Raw genomic sequence first — 22,015 nt, forward strand, 5'->3', positions numbered from 1 at the left:
ATTTCTTTTCTGTGCTTCCAGGTGAAAATAATAGGTTTTTCTAGTTTTTTAATGTATTTATTTTATACATTTTTTTAATCCCATTCTCCCTCCCTCTACATTTTAGGTATGGATACGCTGAACAGTGCCATAGAAAACCTCATGGCTTCCGCTAGCAAAGAGGAGTGGATGCCAGTTACCATGAATGTTGCTGATGCTACTGTGACGGTCATCAATGAAAGAGTAAGTTAGGAATAGATCAATGTAATAGTTTTAATAGTGCAATCTCAGAAAGCTAGAAAGACCCGATCTGTAATAGAATTTTTGTTTGGACTAGAGTATATTCTTTTGTTTCACTTGCCATTTCCCTCCAGTACTGTAAGCTGTTCACAACAGGACCATTTACTAGAGATTGAGATTTAAAAAAAAATCTTACAATTCATCTTCCGCTTTTCTGTTAAAGCGCAGCATATCAAGGTTCTTACCAGTCACTTTCCTTAGGCTCAGTTTTATTTGCCCCTTCAAAACATGTCCTTAGAAATAATTGTAAATGTTTATGAGGTATAAAAAAATAAGTATCAGCATTATCTTTTCCTGGGGTTTTTGAGACCCAAATACTGCAAGCCTAAACCCTGGGCCAAGAGTCCTGAATGCTAAGATTTGCTCTGTCCTCTGCAATTTAGCAAGGACAAGGAATCTTTCAGTCTCCGTTTTGTGCTGCTGCTTTATACAAAGCATTTTCCCAGGAGACCAGTAGAGTGACACTTTCAAGAAATAGGTCTGTTTCATTGCTGTTATGTCCCTGGGGTAAAATCCCCATTCAACATGGATAAGTTGTTGTTATTTGTTTTTTATGACTTACCACAGTCTTGTCTTTTTTAAACTGAAATAACCTAAAATCTGTGGTGTGCCCAATACCAACTGCTTTGGTCTCTCTTCTTCCTGTATTTTAGAAGGGTTAATTGAGTTCAGCGCATAGCACATTGCTAATGCTGTATAGATAAATAATAGCAACAAAGAATCCTGTGGCACCTTATAGACTAACAGACGTTTTGCAGCATGAGCTTTCGTGGGTGAATACCCACTTCAAGTCTTGCATCCGAAGAAGTGGGTATTCACCCACGAAAGCTCATGCTGCAAAACGTCTGTTAGTCTATAAGGTGCCACCGGATTCTTTGTTGCTTTTACAGATCCAGACTAACACGGCTACCGCTCAGATAAATAATAAGAGTTCAGCACTACTGCTACAGTTTCACCAGGGATTTTAGAAAAATAAATGAAATGTATCAAACAGTTGTATTGAATACATTGTAGTAATGAGCGATCATTGCTTCGTAACCAGAATGAAGAACAAATCATGGTGGAATGTCGTGTTCGGTTCCTGTCCTTTATGGGAGTGGGCAAGGATGCCCATACATTTGCCTTCATTATGGATACAGGGAACCAGCATTTTGAATCCCATGTTTTTTGGTGTGAACCAAATGCAGGCAATGTATCAGAAGCTGTTCAGGCTGCGTGTATGGTAAGTGATCTTTTTCAAAGTGAATTGTAGTACTTAGCTCTTTCACTAACTCGATAAATAGTAATAATTCTAAATTTACAATGATATTAAATCCCTATAATATTTAAAGAACTGTAAAAACTGGTATCTTTAATACAAAATAAATCTTTGAGAATTTAAATAATGCTCCTATCCCAACCTTACCTATTTGGGGGAAAGTGATTATGAAATGATAGATTTCGTGATTTTAGGGATAGGACAGCATGAGAGCAGCAGAATAAGGATAATGGACTTCAAAATGGCAGTCTATAACAAACTCAGAACTCGTAGGTGAGGTTCCATGGGAGGAAAGTCTAAGGGAAAAAGCAGTTCAGGAGAGCAGTTTCTCAAAGACACAATATTAAAGGCACAACAATAAACTATCTCAGTGTGAAGGAAAGATGGGAAGAATAGTAAGAGGACAACACAGCTCCATTGGGAGCTCTTTAATTACCTGAAAATCAAAAAGGAATCCTCCAAAACGTGAAAACATTAACAAATTGCTAAAGATGAATACAAAAGAACAGCACAAGCATGTAGGGACAAAGTCAGAAAAGCTAAGGCACAAAATGAGTTACACCTCGCAACAGCCTTAAAAGGGCAATAAGAAGTTGTTCAACAAATCCATTAGGAGCAAGAGAAGATGAAGAAATGTGTAGATCCACAACTTAACGGGGAATGAGAGCTGATGACAAGCAAGAACGCTGTGGTGTTTAATGCCTATTTTGCTTCAGGCTTCTCTAAAAGAAAGTTGTGACTGGATGCATAATATTAACAATTAATATTAACCAAAAGGGAGAAGGAGTGCAACACAAATAGGGAAAGGACAGCTTAATGAATATTTACATCAGTTAGATGTATTCAGGTCAGCTGGGTTTGATGAAATTCATCCTAGGATACTTAAGGAACTAACTGAAGCATTCTTGGAACCACTAGGAGTTATCTTCAAGAACTCATGGAGGACAGGCGTGAGGTCCCAGAGGACTGGAGAAGGGCAAACATAGCACCTATCTTTTAAAAGGGGGAATAAAGGAGAACCCAGAAAGTATAGATTAGTCAAGCTAACTTTGATACCTGGAAAGATACTGGAACCAATTATTAAACAATCAATCTGTAAGCTCCTAGAGCAGCGGTTCTCAACCAGGGAGGGAAACCGCTAACAGGTTTTGGGGGGTCTGCCAAACGGGGCCCATGTTAGACTCACTGGGGCCCTGGACTGAAACCCCGCTGCCCCACAGGGGGCTGGCCTACAGGAGCCTTGCTGCCCATTGGTGCTGAAGCCAATGCCTGAGCAACAGAGCTTTGCAGGGTCCCCTGTGGCATGGGGCCACAGGCAGTCTCCCTGCTTGGTACCCCTAATGCCAGCCCTGGCTTTTATATACAGAAAAACAGTTGTGATACAGGTGGGTCATGGAATTTTTTTGGGGGGGAAGGGGGCTCAGAAAGAAATAGGTTGAGAACTTCTGATAGATTTGTCAAGAACACGTCATGCCAAACACGTTGACCGGGTTACTGGCCTAGTGAATGGGGGAAGCAGTAGATGTGAAACATCTTGATTTTTAGTAAGGCTTTTGACAGTCCCACATGACATTCTCATAAGCCATCCATGGAAATGTGGTCTCAATGGAATTACTATAACATGGGTGCTTACCTGGTTGCAGACCATACTCAAAGAGTAGTTATTAATGCTCACTGTCAAACTGGGAAAACATACCTAGCGGGATCCCAGAGGGGCCTGTCCTGGGTCCATTACTATTTAATATTTTCATTGATGATTTGGATATTGGAGTGGAGCAGTTGCAAGCACTTTGGAGGGGTCAGAATTCAAATTCAGAATTGGTCTGGAATCAACAAAATGAAATTAAATAAAGACAAATGGAAAGTACTGCACATAGGAAGGGAAAACGCAAAAATACCAAATGGGGAATAACTGGCTAGGTTGTAGTACTGCTGATGAGGATCTGGGGGTTATTGGAGATCACAAATTGAATATGAGCTAACAATGTGATGCAGTTGCAAAGAGAGGCTAGTATTCTGGGGTATATTAAAAGGAGAGTTATCTGTAAGACCCAGGAGGTAACTGTCTTGGTCTAATTGGCACTGGTGAGGACTCAGATGGAGTACTGTGTCCAGTCCTGGGTACCACTCTGTCAGAACAATGTGAACAAATAGGAGAGAGTTCAGAAGAAAGCAACAAAAAATGGTGTGAGGAAAGGCTAAGAAAACTGGGCATGTCTACTCTTGAGAAATGCAGACTGAGGAGGAACCTGATTCGTCTTCAGATACATTAAAATGTGTTATAAAGAGAATTGTGATCAATTGTTCTCCATGTCCGCAGAGGTGGGACAAGAAATAATGGGCTTCACCTGCAGTGAGGGAGATTTAGTTTAAATATTAGTAAAATCTTTAAATATAAGGATAGTTAAGCACTGAAATAGGTTATCAGGGTGGTTGTGGAATCCCCATCAATAGAGGTTTTTAAGAACATGTTAGACTTACCCCTGTCTGGGATGGTCTTAGGTGTACTTGGTCCTGCCTCAGCACAAGGGGCTGAAGTAGATGACTTCTTGAGGTCCCTCCCAGTCCTACATTTCTATGATTCTACCTCCTACCCCTTTCTGTGTCTATAATGTGATGAAGGGCCCTCTTATTCTCATTACATGATCATTTAACACTGAGCAGTTTGACATATATTTTACAAATATGGATAAACTATAGACCTGTATGCAAATATGCCATTCAATAATTGGAGTAAATTTTCAAATTATACACGTAAATTGACCCATGAGATGCTTTCATTCACTTCTAATATCAGATCCTGAAATTTCCGCAATATATGCTCCTTTAAAATAAGTAAGTTTGATTCCTGTATTGAAGAATTTTAGATCAGAGATAAGGACTTCGTAGCACATTTTGAAAAACAAAAACAGCAAGAAAAAAAGAAGGCAAGAAAGTTATTAATAATTATTTACTTTATGCTAGGGCCGAAAAGCTCCATTCATAGACCAGAATCCTATTGTCCCATGTGCACAAACCCAGAACAGGCATTCCCAGCCTCAACTCATACACAATATTACTAAGATTGTATGTGCATTTGGGATGTGTCTGAGGGGCTGAAATATTTATTCTGATCACTGGGCCAGGGCCAATGCTTCTAAAAGTTTCAGTCTGCCAGGGTGTTCCTAGGCCTGGAAAGTGTTCTGTCATCAGACTGTTAAAATCATTTAATTCTTACTTTATTTTGGTTTTTCCCTCCATTTCACTTCCAATGTGAGTCTAACAGCCAATGCGGCATAAAGTGCTGAAGTTAGAGATTAATGTTTTATCCCATTTTCAAGATGCACTTTGGGGTTTTGGAGGCAATACAGCTAAAGCTCCAGCAGCTTCCAAGGGCTTGGCTGTTGCAGATGTGTCCAGTTTAGTGTCTGGGGGGGGAACTAAATAATAAGACTAGGGGGGAGTTTCAGCTTTTCACACATATCATTGTAATTCAGCATTTGTTTCTAGTCTGTTCTTGAAATAGCTTTTAAAATAGTCACTGATCCCTTAGTTTAGCAGTGGGTTTTTTGGCACCAGCCCTGAATGAATGAATCTAGCAAGTTCAATGGCAGAGTTTGCCTGTAATGTATAAAAAGTACTGAATTTAAGATTCTGACATGAACCTATTGAAGTGCACTAATGATTGTGGAACACATTTGCTTTGTTGCAGTTACGGTATCAGAAGTGCTTGGTAGCCAGACCTCCTTCACAGAAAGTTCGACCACCCCCTCCTCCTGCAGACTCGATGACCAGAAGAGTCACAACTAATGTCAAACGTGGAGTCTTGTCCCTTATTGACACTTTAAAACAGAAACGTCCTGTTTCTGAGATGCCATAGCTGCCCAAGGGAAAGGATTCTTGTAACACTTAATTGAAGATACAGTAGCTACGCTAAAGAAAATGAACTGATGATGTTCGACCTTCCATTTTAAATTGCTGATGCTTTGTCTTCACAGAATTTATCCTTATCAAAACAATGTTAGACAAGCATGTTCTCTCGTTCTTGCCATCATCATGTGATATGAAAAGACGCATGAATAATTTTTTTTGCTGTCAATGAGTTACATCATGAGCAGTGGAAGGTCTATTTCTGATTGTAAATATTCTGAACATTACCTAAATTCACACCCAAAAAGAATATGGCCTCGTCCCTCCTAGTGAACTAATATTAAAGTCCTTGGAGTGATTGATGCCTGAATTATAGTTCACCATCTTCTTGAGCTGGATTTGTCACAAGCAACCCTTAAATCCTACAGCACTTTGCCCTGTTTTCAACACTGGAGTAGGCACCACGTATTAGTTACCATTAAATTACTGTAGTATAAATACCAAGTTTTATTTTTTCAAAGCTGCACCTGTTAGTTTTAAAAAGCGCGTTGGCATTGGTTTAGGAACCACTTTACAATTTTGCCTGACGCGCTTTTGAACCATGGTCACCATATTTCATTTACTGTTTATATATTATGATTTGGAGAAGAAAAGCTTTGAGTAATTGAGAGCAGGATGCATCAGCTTTAGCCTTTTGCCCTAAAATAGAGAACTGCATTGGGGGGCTGTTAAATCTATTCTCCAAAATCCTACAGGGTGCAACAAAAATAGGATTTATTTAACTGTGGGCTCCTACCATCTATAATTAAGAGAGGGACCTACTCAGAACTGTTCAATATGCACAAACTAGAAAGCTACACATTTTCCCTGTATTACTCCTTGTGTGTGCAAACTTTCAATTGAAGGCCCGATCCCAGTTCTTTCATTTGGAGTTTGGTGTTGAGTTAATATTTACATGAGATGCAAAAGGACTATCACGTTTTTGTTGTGCAGACCTGTTCTCATTTATACCATGATGAAGTTTCATTTTACTTTAATGCCCTTTCTGTAGCAGCTCTCAACAAAGGAATGATACAGCTGTTCTCTGATATGATGGAGCTGCATGTGGGGTAACCCGATTTCAGTGCTTTTGCTCCAAAAGCTCCAGCTAGCTGTAAATTCCTTGGAAGCAAACTATGCAGTATTGCCCCTTACAAGCGTACATTGTGCTAACCTTTGAATGCACTTATATGCTTCGCTTTTTTTTTTGTTTTTTTCCCCTTGCCCTCTGTCTTATTACAACTGCAGGTTGGTACATACAATAGAAATGGAACAATGCAGATGTTTTTACCAGTGTTAAAATTTTACTGCCTCCATTTTAGACGTCTACTCGGAAGGCTGAACCATCTGGGTATGCTGACACTGTACTTCTAAAGGGACATTGTCAAGGTAGCTAGGCCCAGAATTGGACCTGCTTTCTCTCACTAGGGGCTTCTGTTTTAAATGAATGGTTGCATATTTTCTTTTTTTTTTAAATTGGTGGCAGTTGCTACCCATGAGCTGCCCCAGTAACAAACAAATCAGGCTGTGGATGCAAGGGCTAAAGCAATGATGATCAAAAGCTTTCAGCTTTGAGTTTGTAAAGGAATTCTGGACAGCTGTAACAAAAATTAAAATGAACTGGCAAATGAAGGGCTGATGCTCTGCTGGTGTAAAGAGATGCAGCTCCATGGACACCAGCTGCGCAGCCAGTGCCCTGAAATCCTCTGTTGTGCTACAGTACCTAACAGGAACCTATAATGGGGCTCTGACCTGGCTGAGGCCTCTAAGCACTACTGTAATATAGAGAATAATACAACCCACTAGCATACACTCAGCTAAAACACTTGCCTGTGGTCCCAATTCAGCAAGGTATTTAAGCATGTGCCTAATTTTTTTAACCCATGTTTAAAATTACCAAATGCTTAAGTCCCAACACAGCAAGGTATTTATGAACCTAAACCCTGTTCAGAGAACCAGGCTACAAGAAGAAACTTGCATTCACATTCACTCCATTGTCTCTCTGGGTTCCAGTAGTGGTAATCTCAGTGGTTTCCACTGGGAACTGGGCTGACACCATTTTTTCCCCACAGTGGTTATCAGCAGCCATCAGATGGTAACCCCACCTAGCCACCACCACCCTGGATCATATTAAAATCACTGACCTAGAGACGTAAGATGCCATATTCATTATCACTCCCCAGACTCAGCCAGTTATCTGTTTGATTTTTAATTACAGCAAATACCTTGACAGTGTCCTTTTAAAGTTCCAGTTTGAAACTTTCCCAGGATTCAGACTTGCAATGAGTTTTAAATAGTCTAAATACATTCCATAGGAGATCCACTGCATCTGTGTGATGCTGCTGCCCCATGATGGCAGACCAGGACCTCCCTTTGTAATTAAACAGTCATGTTACAAAGCTGTTGTTTTTATTCACTACTTGGTGTGGTTCGGTTTCCTGTTGTCAGGACCATGAGTACTTAGCTTGCTTTCGGCAGCAAAGCACATAAAGAGAGTGAGGGATGCAGTTGCAGTAGGTATTGAAAAGACAATGGATAGGAATGTATTGAAAAGTCACAGATCATCTGCGGATATTTTGTTTTTAAAATACTTTTGCTTATTTTACCAAAATACTGATTAAGACTTTGATTCTGCAAACACTTCGGTATGTGCTTTATAAGCACATTAGTCTCACTGGCTTCAACAGGATGACTCATGCTCTTACAGGTTATGCACATACCCAAGTGTTTGCAGGATCAAGGCCTAATTTTATAAAACCAATTATATTAAAACACTATGTTGATTTACGTTCTGTCCTGGCCAAAAATTATGGCTGGTGCATGCATGAGAGCAAATGCCATTGTTTTACCCAATGTTGTAGTGACACTTCAGTTACCTATGCATTCTTTGTATCTAGTGATTCTGTAAGTAGGCACACACTATGCCTTGTATGTCTCATGTCATTTTGAATTAACCTGTTAAATACAGCTTAAAATATTTTTATTTTATTTATTCTATTTTTACTGAACTAGCCTGCATTCTGATGTTGATGTACTATCTTTACTGGACATGATCTCACAACATATCCAGTGCTAAGTAATCTCCGTGTACTATAGGTTGCCTAAAAAGGTGGGTTTTGTAATTATTTGTAGTCACATTTTTATTGGAATATGTAGAAGAAATGGCAAAACAATGTGTAAAGCTAATTTCTCTTATTTTATAAATGCAAGTGGTAAGTTAGAGGCAGATATCCCAGGCCACCTGATTAATATGCTCCATTGCAGAAGCAAGGAGATTTATAGCCACAGCCCATGTCTATAGTTTAAAGCCTTTCCTTTGAGTTGCTGCAATTTTTAGTTTTTATTTAAACCACTTATGATTTCATTTGGAAAAAAAAAAGGTGTTGTAAGGATATAAGAACCACCTGCAGATTGCATGAAAGGACATTGATCCCACTTCCTGTATAATGAGTTCTTAGTGATAAACTTTGTGTAAAGAGCTACCTGTACCTTTTCCCAAAAAAAAAAAAAAAAAAGTCCTTCCTTAGATTTGCAGGATATAAAGCTATGGAATAACTAAGACTGTTTTGTGTCATTTACTAAGATTTCTAAATCCCTTTTCTTTTAATTTTATCAAACATGTCATAAAGCAATGAAGCAGGGTTATAAAACTGTTAATAAATCACGTGAAAACAGCTGTTTTTACTTTAATAGCTGATACTGGCTCAGCCTTTACAGCTTTAACATTAACGCTGTTACTTCTATCTGTGCAGGCTTAGTTATTTTAATAAATTGCTAAAAACCTGTGCTGTACAGTCACCACACAAAGGTTTGATTTAGCTTAGTATTTGCAAAAGAGAAAGGGAAAACGCAGCTTATCAGTCAGAGCTCAGTGTTATATAAAGCAGCTGGTTGACACTGAAAAGAACTTTTTTTTTTTTTTTTGCTGTTGACCACTTTTCCACATTTAAATGTAATCTGTCGTGAGAATAAATTTAGATGCATAAAATGCTTGACTTACTTGTCACTAGTCCATAAAGTTTGGAAAGTAGTTCATTTCTTGGGACAGAACCTTGATGGGGGGGAGGAGAAAGTCTCCCTGTATTTATTAATGTAATTGATGTATTTTCTGAATTATTCAGTGGTAAATGTTAAACCAGTATCAAGGAAAAGGTGATACTATTATTTGCCCTAATGCACAGCTTGAAATGTAAATTGCTTTTAAGCCCTAGAAAGGATATTTTTAACAGGCGGAGGAGTAAGAGGAAGTCAGATTTGTCTGTTTTAAAGCTTACAAGTAAAAGGCTATATAACTTTTTACTTGTATGTTGTTTGTGCTATATAGCCTTTTACTTGTATGTTGGTGGTGCAATTCTGGGTCAATCTGGGAATACCTAAAATTTGCCACCAGCTGATGGCAAAAGTGATTTGTGAACCAAGTTGTTCTCTAGCATCATATTTATCACTGCTGGCTCTTGGACGATCTGGTCAGAGAGACTGGACCAGCCCTGGAGATCTAGTCTTAGATGGGATGAGACCCAGTGGTGGGACAGCAGATGGAAACTTGCACCACTGTGATGTACCACGTATGTGAACAGAACTTCCACTTCCAGAGCTGTCTACTGGCACCTTTTAATGAGCACACGATTTTTATTTTTAAAAGAGACTGTTTATACGTAATTGTTATAACATCCACTGGGCATTATTAAAAATTATAAGATTTTAAAACCCACTCTTTTTGCCTTCCCTTTCCCAACTACAGAATCTCACACCCCTGCTACCTACATTGAGCCATGCTTAGTAACTATTTTTAAAATAAAATGAATATAATTTTCCCTTTATATTTTCCATTCCCTTTACGGCAGGTTCTTTTTTCTCATCCCTATTATGAACTATGATTGTAAAATAGTGTCACTTTGTTCTTTTGCTTTTTTCCAGTTGTACATTGCAAGCACAGGACTCGAGCGAGAAGCCTTACACTCTTCCCAGAAGGAGATCAGAGAATGAATTGTGATTGTCACAATTCTTCCCTTCCAGTTGGGAAGCAGAAGTTCATCCCTTTTCATGGATCTGTTTACTCTTGACCAGTGAGGGTGGGTGTGTGGAGCCAAGGATGCTCTTGTTTACACACAGTGAGGTAACCGGCGAGCAGCACAAAACTTTTATCTATTAGAATTATTTCTTTTGTTAAACAGATCACATTCAGCAGCACTCAGTGGGAAAACTCACCTTTTATGACCACAGGCTCTTTTGCCCTTTGTTTCTTTCCTTACCCTATTTTTCTTTGTTTCTCTCCCTCCTTTCTTCCTTCTATATTCCCGTTGGGAGGAATTCTCAATTTTCTTCTTTGGATTTCACTCCGAACCCCTTGCCCTTGTCTAAAATGATCATCAGTAGCTAATACTGGCATTTGAAATGTTATCATTAGGCTTAGAATTAACATCTCAATTACATGAATTATCTCTAACTGGTGTCAGGGTTGGTACAAAGAATCAGGTTCCAGATGCTTAGGGTACATCCACACTACCCGCCGGATCGGCGGGTAGCCATCGATCTATCAGGGATAGATTTATCTCGTCTAGACACGATAAATCGATCCCCAAACGTGCTCCCCATCAACCCCGGAACTCCACCAGGTCGAGATGCAGAAGCGGAGTCGACAGGGGAGCCACGGCCATTGATCCTGCGCCGTGAGGATGGGAGGTAAGTTGAAATAAGATACGTCAACTTCAGCTACGCTATTCCCTTAGCTGAAGTTGCGTATCTGACATCGACACACACACACACACACACACACACACACACACACACACACACACACACACACACACACACACACACACACACACACACACACACACACACACACACACACACACACACACACACACACACACACACACACACACACCCCGACCAGGCCTTAGTGTCATTTTTTTCCCCCATGGCTGGGCTATTGTGGGTGGTTGGAGAGGGAAGGCATCCTTTGCTAGGCGCTCCTGTAGATTGTAGTAGAACTACATGAGTTCCTGTCCTGCACAGCCCAGCTGGGATACACCTGGGTGGCAAGTTTGTAGAAATGTTGGTAGTGCCCAGAACCTGCCCCCCCCAACTCCAACCCCCTAAACTCCACCCCCACCTGCCTAAGGCTCTGGGAGGAGGTTGGGGGGGGGGGTCTGGAGTGCAGGTCCTGGGCTGGGGATTAGGGTGCAGGAGATGTGCAGGGTGCAGGCTTTGGGGTGGAGTTTGGGTGCTGGGTGCAGGCTCCGGACTGGGGCAGAGGGTGGGTGTGCAGGACGGGGTGAGGGGTGCAGGCTTTGGAACGGAGTTTGGGTGCAGGCTCTGGGCTGGGGGTGGGGGCGTAGGAAGGGGTGCGTGGGAAGCAGGAGGGGGTGCACGCTCTGGGAGAGAGTTTGGGGATAGGAGGAGGTGCAGGGGTGAGGGCTGTGGGGCTGAGGATGAGGGGTTTGGGGCGTTGGAGAGGCTCAGGGCTAGGGCGGAAGGGCAGGGTAAGGGCGGCCTGCCTTGCCATTAGTGGATGGTGGGCGCTAGGACCCTGGGGCAGCAGACGGCAGTTCTGCCGTAGGAATGTGCTACACCGGCAGCACAAGCAGGCATGGGAGAGGCGCCCGCTGCTTTCTTTCAGGCAGGGACGCAGCAGGGGAGAGGGGGACACGGGGAGGGGTGGCCGGCGGAGGCCGGACCCGCTCCAAGCAGGGATGCGGCGGGGCAGGGGGGAGGCCTGCAGGGGCCGGGGCCTGATCCAGGCAGGGCCAGGGGAGAGACCCAGCTCCAAATATTGCTGGAGCAGGGCTCCCAGAATATTCCTGGTGCCCAAGCACCACAAACGTATATAACCTGCCGCCTATGGGATACAGGCAATGGAGCAGCCACTTTGTTTTTTTCCCTGCAGTGCAGAAGTAGGCCTGTCGGTGAGCAGTTGCAGCAGGTAAAGCTTCTCGAGTGCTTTCAGGACATACTGAAGGTGCTACTAGGGCTGCAAGGGAAGCAGTGTCCACTACCACCTCCTCAGAGCAATGCAAATACTTGTTTTAGAATGGCAGGCACCATATTTATTTCATAATCAAATATAAATTTGAGCCTCAAGGGCCACACATTAGATGCCAGTGATATAATGCAGGGCTTATTGCATGCAAGTTCCCCTCTTTGTATTGTATGTCTTGTATTGTATGTGTACACAGAATGAGATACGAACAAACTGAGATCCATTAATTTCTCATCTGCCTCTCTCTGAATCACACCCTTGTCAAAGTAGGCACATTTGTCTAGCTCTGCTTTAGGTTCTCTGTACTGAGTATGGAATGTAGACACACTAATACTTCTTACTTTATTTTATTTGAGAACTAGGACAGTTTAGTAGAGGTACCAATACAATGGACCCAAGTGAAATAGGAAAAAAAATCTTACTTTTAATATTTATGAAGTACACACTTCTGGTTTAAAAGAAAGTTAATAAAACCAATCCTATTCAAAAATATGTTGCATAATACTTCTGAAGTTGCTAGTTGGGTTAAATGTCTCAAGTCAGTAAGAGCAATTCTACATACAAATATCCACTAATCATTTCAAACAGGAAGGAAGTTCTGAAGTTCCTCTCGAATTTCAGAGTTAAGACGTCCTATGGTTAAGAGAACCTTATTTCATCTTGCTTAAAAAAGTTGGTACACAAACTACGGAGAATGTGATTAAACAATTCTAGATTCATAAAAGTTAAATATTTTAATAGATTGACATCTCAGTATATTTAGCAAGATGTAACCACATATTAAATGTAGATAGAAATGATTGACAGTTAATGTATACTGTTTAAAATGATTTATAGTTTAACTTGCAACCTGATCTTTACATATAACTAGAAATGCTGTTTATCATTTCCACCCTCAATCACTGATGTTTCCAAGGAAATTGTTAAAATAATGTAAATGTAAACCAAAAACTTGCTGTCATTATTCAGATGAATAATATTGGTATTAAGTGTTCCTATTTTGCTTGACATTTGTCACCTGTAGAGATGCAGAATAAGAAGCACTTTCACCATTTCTGAATTGTTACCACTAATAGAAAGCAGTTTCATGAAAAGCAGCATCTGAGCTTCCTTTTACCAGCTGCCATTAGGCTGAAAATTATGATTTCTATAAACCATGGCAGCACTGTGATGTGTCAGATTTATAATTCAGAATTCATTTTAGCTGTCTAGTTTTAAAATGAATTTTTCTATTCAATTTTTTTAACAGAATTTCCTCTGCTGCTTATTAAAGCACATCTGACTGAACTGAGGCATCCGTGTGCTCCCCAGCTGTGCACAAAATGTTCAACACAAGTACATACAATGTAAGCATGTGAAAAATCCAGAGCCATTTTTAGAAAAAATGGGCTGGCTAACAATTTTGATGATCCGCTCCCATATGCCATGGTCATAATTAATGATACTTTTCAACAAGATGGTAGCTGAAAATTGTAAGCTCAGACAGCCATTTAATTTCATTGTTGCTATGTGAACTTTTAGACCACTGAACAAAACTTGCAAAGATTACTTTTAAAAGTATGCCCAAATATGTACAGAAGGTTGTTGAAACATGCCTTCTTTCTACATGTCACATTCTACTGATTAGCAATTAGCTATAAAACTTTTGCGCTCACCCCCTAGGGATTTGAATAAGCTGTTGTAATTACTACTTTATTTGTATTTTGACATTCTGAATTGAATAGTTGGACTGAAACAACTACATAATAGTCTCTTTTGCAAAATATCCCCCTGCTATTTCCATAATAGCCATGAAAAGGGTATTAATTATAAATGTTCCCTAAAGGTAAGTAGTGGCCTGCACAGATATACCCTGACATTATAGAAATATAATTTCAAACTCTGAAGAAATAACTATGAACCAGTTACAAAAATCCATTTTCAAATCCATGGTCGAGGATGCTTAACCATAGTTGAAGGTAAAGTTTCTTTTGGTTTGACGAATCTTTTGGATAAAGAAGGTATAAATAAGTCACGTGCTGAGCTCTTTATTCCAGTCCAGCGATAGTAGTAATGTTGAGCTGAAATTTGAGATTTGTTCCCTTGTGGATTGAAGTATGGCACCATTACTGGAGGCAGAACTATCTCCACAGGTTTCAATACAACCATTTTATCTTCTGCCCGTGGCTTTCTAATGTGTGTCCGTCTCTCAAACACCTTACTCATAGATGACAGATTGGGTGTGTTCTTCAGCATTCCTGGCAGGGATGAGTTTGAGATGGGTTTGGTAATTTTCTTCAATTGAATGGAACTGTTTGTTTGGTTCAAATTTTTTTGTGGAACACCACTAATTGCTTTAATTGGTGAAACTTCAGAATTAGTATTAATAGATACCATTTCTCGGTTCAGGAACTCCACAATGTTTGTTTGTACCCCAGTATCTTTAGGAACATTTCTTTGCTGTGTTACTTTTGATTTTTTCTTCCTCTTCTCTTCTCTCTTTGATGATTTCCCTATATCAAGACCTTCTAGTAGTCCCTTTGCTGCAGCACGAGCCAAAATGTCTTTGACAGACATTACTTCAGCTGGATCCCTCTGAAATTGAAGAAATGCACTCTATTTTAATCCATTAGGATACACCTTCACTTTAAAATACATGGCAATGAGTCTCAGTGCCTGGGTGTGATGGGGTGTATCAATCTAGGGGTTAATAAATTGCTTTGGGCCCAAGGGACTACACCCCCTCACCTTTGCTGGGCATCTCTCAGTGGAGAGAGCATAGAAAGGAAGCAGCTCAGCTCAGTCTGGGCTGGCTAAGGAGGACAGCAGTCGTATGATGCTGGCTCCTACCAGGAAGCTGCCTGGACTCCAGACCACGGAGGCAGAGCACCCTGACCACATTGCAGGGACCGAAGAAGACGATGAGCAACCAGTGGAGAGATGCCAGAGCAAAGGGTAGGAAGTGACTCAGCAGATGTGCTCAAGGATACAGAGACCTGAATCCTGCAGCAGGTTTCAAAAGGCCCTGAATCCTGGTTTCAAAGAGCCCATTGTCAGAACCTGATGGAGTAGGGTGGGCCTGGTTTCTCCTTGCCCCACTGCTGCCAGAGCAGCTCCTTGGGCTCTCGCTGCTTACTCCTGACAGAGGAAGCACCCTCCTAGACTTCCACCACTGGGTGCTACTGGACACCCTTTGGCCCCTTGACACTGGGGCTACAGACTTGAGCTTGTGCTATGGTGCTAAAAGCAACAGGGTTGACGTGGCTCTGAAGTCCATCACCCCCCCACCCTGCTTCAGAGCCCAAATGCCAGCCCAAGCCCCTATACCAGTGGTTCTCAAACTAGGGCCGCCGCTAGTTCAGGGAAAGCCCCTGGCAGGCCAGGACGCTTTGTTTACCAGTTGCGTCTGCAGGTTCGCCCGATTGCGACTCCCACTGTACGCGGTTTGCCGCTTCAGGCCAATGGGAGCAGCAGGAAGCAGTGCGGGCCGAGGGACATGCTGGCCGCCGTTCCTGCAGCCCCCATTGGCCTGGAGTGGCAACCTGCGGCCAGTGGGAGCTGCGATCAGCCAAACTTGCAGACGCAGCCAGTAAAGAGCCCAGCCCGGCCAGCCAGGGGCTTTCCCTGAACAAGCGGCGGCCCTAGTTTGCGAACCACTGTCCTATACAGTGCTAAGCACAGCTATGGTGCAAACCCAGGTCTGTAGACCAGGGTCTTGAAACTTGCTGCTTTGGGTTTTAAAATGCATAGCTGTACCCTTCAACCGCTTCCAGCTATTGTCAAGCTCAGTGTATGGGCTAGAAAAAAAACAATGCAAACATCTTGAAAGCAACAGCTGCATGCTATTAAAGGATGCTGACTTTACTGCAGAATCAAGAGTCTATGGTCCAGTTTAGAGTAGGGAAATGGAATTCCAGATGCGTGTGTTCTATCTGCAGTTTCTACACTGACTTGTTGTGTATCAAGTCACTTAAGCACTACGTCAGGGGTCGGCAACCTTTCAGAAGCGGTGTGCCGAGTCTTCCTTTATTCACTCTGATTTAAAGTTTCATGTGCCAGTAATACATTTTAATGATTTTAGAAGGTCTCTTTCTATAAGTCTATAATATATAACTAAACTATTGTATGTAACGTAAATAAGGTTTTTAAAATGTTTAAGCAGCTTTATTTAAAATTAAATTAAAATGTAGAGCTGTGGCGCGGGCTCCGCCCCACAGCGGTGGCCAGGACCCAGGCAGTGTGAGTGCCTCTGAAAATCAGCTCACGTGCCATAGGTTGTCTACCCCTGCACTACAAAGGAACTTCAGCATGGTGACAGAGTATTTCCATGGTGAAGTTTTTGGATGCCAAGAAAATCACTAGGATTCAACAAAGTGACTCCCAAGTGAGGGGGCCTCAGAACAGGAGTCACAAAAGCCTGCAGGCTAGGTGGCTCCTTGGCTGAGCTAACCCAGTGGGAGACACCAAGCTGAGAGCAGACCTTCCTAGCAAGAGGAGGAGAAAAGCTACCACCTCCCTCAGAACTTTTAGCCCAAAGGTTAGGGAACTCACTTGGGAGCTGAGACCCATCCCCTTCTACCTAAACGAGAGAAGGGATTTGAACTGGGGTGTGCCACCTCTCAGGTGAGTGCCTTAGGGAGCGGGCTAGAAGCCATTCTGATGGGGGCTTTCTCTCTCTCTCACCTGCTGCAGCTGTTCCACTGTAGACATATAATTTAAAAAGAAATCATTGGAGCAGGGGGATTGGATCTCCCACTTCCCCAGGTAAGTGCTCTAACTACCAGGCTGTTTACTTTCTGGCACATGTTGATGCTATTCCACACTGAGTATTTCATTATTTAACCACATTTGTTCCCACCCTATGCCCCCAAGCCATTTTGGCAGAAGAATGCTTGTCTTGCTCAGTTTGTGCAGAGGCAGAAACATGGGTGATAAGGAACTTTTAATTAAAATATTTAAGTGTTGAGTGAATTTAGGTACATCCAGGGGCAGCTGAGCAGGGATTTTAGCACCTAAAATGGGCAGTTAGGGACCTATGCCCTTTTGTGAATCTAGTTCTATATCCCACTTATGTGTATAAAGGGAAAAATACATCACTATTTATGAACATTGAATGAGTTGTTCGCAAAGCACTTTGAGATCGTTGGGTGAAGTATACAGTGTAAAAAGTATTACTAGGAAGTTGCCCAGTATTAAATTCTTTTTTAAGATATGAATTAAACTGTCAAGATAGATACAAGGTTAGAAACACAACAGGGCTGGGAATGAAACTGAGGCCCAGACTACTTAAGCTGAAACATCTCATAGTGAACTCTATTTATTAGTGTGGATAGCAGTCTCCCTCAGAAATGGTGGGAGCCCCCTCTGTGTCATAATCTAAAATTTGATTAGTTTATGTATTGGGGGGAGGAGAGGAGGAATCCTGCACTGGCAGGAAGTTATACTAGCTTTAACAGTTTTTTCCATTTGGAATGCTCTTGCTGTAACGGAACCCTTTGACTTATCTATCATCCCAAGAGAGAGATGGTTCTCACTGCCCACGTTGTTGTCATAATACGTAGGGAAATGGACTGACTGAGCAAATCAATCTTATATTTAACTTCCACAATTAATAACCTTTACCATTTTTTTCCATAATCTTGAGTATTTTATTCCCCCCAAAAAAGAGAAGTAACAAGTTTTCCCCACTTACAAGCCACCTTAAAGGTATCAGTTGTGGTCATCACATCAGCCCAGGTGAGCACTGCATTGATGTAAACAAAGCCACTAGCACAAGGCCAACCTTTCTTTATACAATTTAAAAGCCTGACACAGCAAACACTACATGTAGTGCTTACTATGCCAATCTTATCCCAGGACAAGTCACAGTGCAAGAGCAGGATATAAGCTGGAAATTACTTTTAGTTTAATTACAATACAGACTGTATCTACACGATGTTCTGTTTTAGAAGAAGCTGTATTGTGGCTTTTATCAAGTTTATATAATAGTATGCATTTGTTTTGGAAGGAGAGTCTTTACCTCAGATATGTCATTTGAAACAAAGGCATATTTCTAGGTACAAAAATACTCAATTAGAAAAAAAAATTAATTTCAAATGAAAAAACATTCAGTAGGATAAAAACAGACTTCTTCTGAACACTTCATCAAAGGTAGCTCCTTCATTTTCTTGGCAAAGAAATCTAGAGTTAGAGGCAGTGAGTGTGTGTGTAAAGGAGTAGTAAAATATATTTTGTACTGTAGACAGCATTCAAAAGATTCTACTTGAAGCATCAAAACATATCCATGTAAAACAATTACAGTAAATACTTTCTAAAAACTGTTTAACTATCTTGGGGATTCAGTCCTCACTGGAAACTTTCTACTTTTCACTCCATGGTCAAGTAGTGGGAGAAGATTCATCTGCGTCAATACTGTTGAGTCTTGGCAAAATATATAGCAGTGCTGTGATCCCTGCTGGGCTTGATGCATACAGGCAGAACAGGATGGTTACTTTAACAGCCTCTCTGCTTAACACCAGTTTCAATCAGCATGTTAAACATACCATGGTAACAGAGGAGTAAGGTCATAGGGAAAGAACAACGGTAACTGCATACCAACCCAATCCTCTCTAAAATGTGACAAAGCTAAAAACTGGATCAAGCATACAATAGATTTCATTTGTCAAACTTGGGAGCTTTCCAGCACATCCCTTCTATCTCAGCATAGTGCAGTTTCAGAAGCTGGATCTTTCAGTTGCACTTTCCTCTAGAAAAATTGTTGTACTGATTACATGTTTCTTCAGTCTTTTGCCTAGCACAGTGCAACCAATGCTCAGAGACAAGTCCACTGTCCTGTCTGTATGATTACGGTGAAGTCAGGTAATTTATGAACGTTCCCTTCTGTGTGTTCATTTTTAAATTTATATTTAAAAAACAAAATAGAGACAAGGAAATCATATATACATCTTAAACAAGTACTTTTCTCAATGCATACTTTTTATGGCTTACCTGTCTTGCTAGAACAGCTAAAAAACAGCAATTGGAAATCTCTGAGGGTTCCATTTTGAAAAAATCAGAAGGGCCCTCTATTTCTGAGCTGCACCACAGAGGAGGACTAAGCCTGTAAATAGTACAAACAAGACTTGTAATTTTAAAATGTAAATAAAGAAAGAAACTAAAGATCAGTTGAGTACAGCACACAAACTTTTCTTACTGCCAGGCATTACATTTTAGACACCCTATTACTCATTTAAAAATACAATTGTGATTAAAACAAAAATGTACTGATAGAATTTAAAATATTTTAATGTATACTGTCTTTACCAACAACAAACTGGTCTACTGGACCAAAAGCCACCTTTGTACCACCTCCTCCTGACCTGTGCCATGGGCTTCTCCAACTGGTGATCATCTAAGGAAAAGCACTTCAGTACAGAGCACTGGATTTGATACCAAGGAATATATGGAATCAATTCTCCAATACATGTACCTTTTGAATAAGCTTAAGATGGGCAGGGTAGTTCTAACTAGAGTAATACCACTGGGACTCCCTATAACATATTAACTGAGAGAAACTGAATAATTTTGCTACATATGCTGAAGCTAACCTAACCTTGGCAAGGTAGTCTCTGAAGGGCCCAAACTAGAAATACACCAACTACTTAAGAGCCTTCATCTGAAAACAAATGGTCACAAAGCACACCCTAAAGGGAAACATGGGTTCAGAGTCTGCATGCTGACTGGGCTATGCTCAGACCAGGTCTAGAGCACAGAGGGGACAGTATATCACCTTTCCAACAATTCAGTCCTAAAATGAGCTTTGCGGGCCCAGAGTTCCACCACAAAACAGAGCAATCTGAAGGATAGCCTCACTGAGGGACTCCCTAGGCACCCATATCTGCCAGGTTTAAGTCTACTTTGCATTGCTGGAGTGACACTGACAGATATAATAGACCAGAGCATCAAACCTATAGCAGTTTCTGGACTAGCGGTTTCCTGAACCCTTGAATCTTTTGTTTCAAAGGAAATTAAATATTGAGTAAAGTCACTGTCTCTAGATCAATGATCTGCCCTAACCAGAAATCTTTGCAACACTTCCTTTCACTTTTGTTCTCGGTGCAAATTTTCCAAAAGGAGAGATTATTTTGCTCCTCAGCATAGACAAGATCAGAGTAAATTTAGCAACAGCACAGATATACTGTTAAATTAGCATAGCCTGTTCCCCTCCAGCTGCAGAGTCTCCCCCATCTGATCATAGGAGTTGGCAGTTCTGCAGCAGAATTTCTTGATGAATTCTGCACTCTTTTAAAGTGTGTTTAAAAAAAAAATTAGAGTCGCTATTTCTCAAGGAAAACAGCTCAAGAAAATGGTCATGAATAAAACATTTTAATACATTTGGGCTTTGAAAACATTTCCAATTTATGAAAACAATCACAATATATGTTTTATTTAAGCTATGCCATTATTACTTTGCTCATGCAAATCACCAGGAGTTCATAACTATGCATTAAAATATGCAAAATATAGTTATCTATAAGGTCCACAGGCTATAATATTTTCCTTCTTCCAATAAAGGAAGTATTGGTTCCAGAGTCACTATTTTGAATTTTTCTTAGTTATAAAGTAGTTTAGGTCTGTGATATCCAAGGTAAGTTTTATCTGCCCTTGCTTTCTTAGTATTAGGAAGCACCTTAAACCTGTGTAAAACACTTCTTTTCTTTTGGCTGGTGTAACAGGTTCCAATATTTTAGGGAAAGAATTAGCAGCGCAAGATTGGGTTTTTTTTCTGACACCTTATAGCAATGAACACTGCTATGGCTGAACGTGTCCAAGGTGAGTCAAAAGACTGCTGGGTTTCAAAGTCCCTCTTTTTCCCACTTCAGAGACAAGAAGTGGCAGACTTCATAGCCCTTCAGATCCCAAAGAAATAAAAACAATATAAAGGCTTGAGGCCCATGTTGGGTTTTGGTCCAGCATGACACTGAACCCATGGCTACTAATGTAGAATAGTTGTATAAGGCCTCCCTTTCACCAGGGACATTTTTACAATGGGAAAATGTATCGTGTTCTAAGATGTCGTAATATGTTGTAAAATACTCGGACAAGGATGGCTGTATTAAAGTCATCTATGCTAGGGTTGGCCAAGACTAGCTAACAGTTTCAATCACTATGGGCCCTGTCTAAACTGAATCCTAAGTACTACAGTACATTTTGCTACTTAACGTGTTTTCTAACTATATGTACTGCCACTGTAGAAAGGCTCTTGGAGAGTGCCTAGATAATCAAGGGTGGAAATATGGCATCACTTTCATTCGCCTCTGGCAAAGTAACATCCCCTGCCTTTTCTCCCAGGGAAAGTTTTGTATTTGCATTTATATACAAAACAAAAATTACTGTAATTGTTTACATTTCTGTATTGTGATTTACCCCTTCAATCCACAAGTGGGTACTGAAATCTTTTTAACAATTATGGTAGCTGGAAAGGATAGTTTGTATTCTAAACCTCCATTTGAAATACCTGGACTCCTTGGAAAAACAGCTCCAAAATCCAGGAGAGCTGACTGAAACTGGCATCCTCCTTAGAGTTTCATGACATTTTTCTATGGAGAGTCTCAGTTAAGACTTTAAAACACAGGTCCTCTAACCTA

The 22,015-nt window shown here is 40.9% G+C and overlaps 2 protein-coding genes across 18 annotated transcripts in view; one reads left to right on the forward strand and one right to left on the reverse strand.

Moving 5' to 3' along the window:
- Positions 1-8,413, forward strand: part of APBB2 (amyloid beta precursor protein binding family B member 2) — a 291,641-nt gene extending 283,228 nt beyond the window's left edge. For all 16 annotated transcript variants that reach the window (XM_039541016.1, XM_039541019.1, XM_039541018.1 and 13 more), the window contains 3 exons: positions 107-222; positions 1,322-1,501; positions 5,229-8,413. In XM_039541016.1, coding sequence (XP_039396950.1) covers positions 107-222; positions 1,322-1,501; positions 5,229-5,396 — 464 coding nt within the window. In that variant the 3' untranslated portion in view covers positions 5,397-8,413. The remainder of the gene's footprint in view (positions 1-106; positions 223-1,321; positions 1,502-5,228) is intronic.
- A 4,401-nt stretch (positions 8,414-12,814) lies between these two features.
- NSUN7 (NOP2/Sun RNA methyltransferase family member 7) overlaps positions 12,815-22,015 on the reverse strand; it is a 54,969-nt gene continuing 45,768 nt past the window's right edge. For both annotated transcript variants that reach the window (XM_039542453.1, XM_039542451.1), the window contains exons 11-12: positions 19,377-19,488; positions 12,815-14,984 (exon numbers count right to left, since the gene is read on the reverse strand). In XM_039542453.1, coding sequence (XP_039398387.1) covers positions 14,331-14,984; positions 19,377-19,488 — 766 coding nt within the window. In that variant the 3' untranslated portion in view covers positions 12,815-14,330. The remainder of the gene's footprint in view (positions 14,985-19,376; positions 19,489-22,015) is intronic.

Source organism: Mauremys reevesii, linkage group 5 (genome assembly GCF_016161935.1).
Source record: "Mauremys reevesii isolate NIE-2019 linkage group 5, ASM1616193v1, whole genome shotgun sequence".
Classification (NCBI taxonomy): domain Eukaryota; kingdom Metazoa; phylum Chordata; order Testudines; family Geoemydidae; genus Mauremys; species Mauremys reevesii.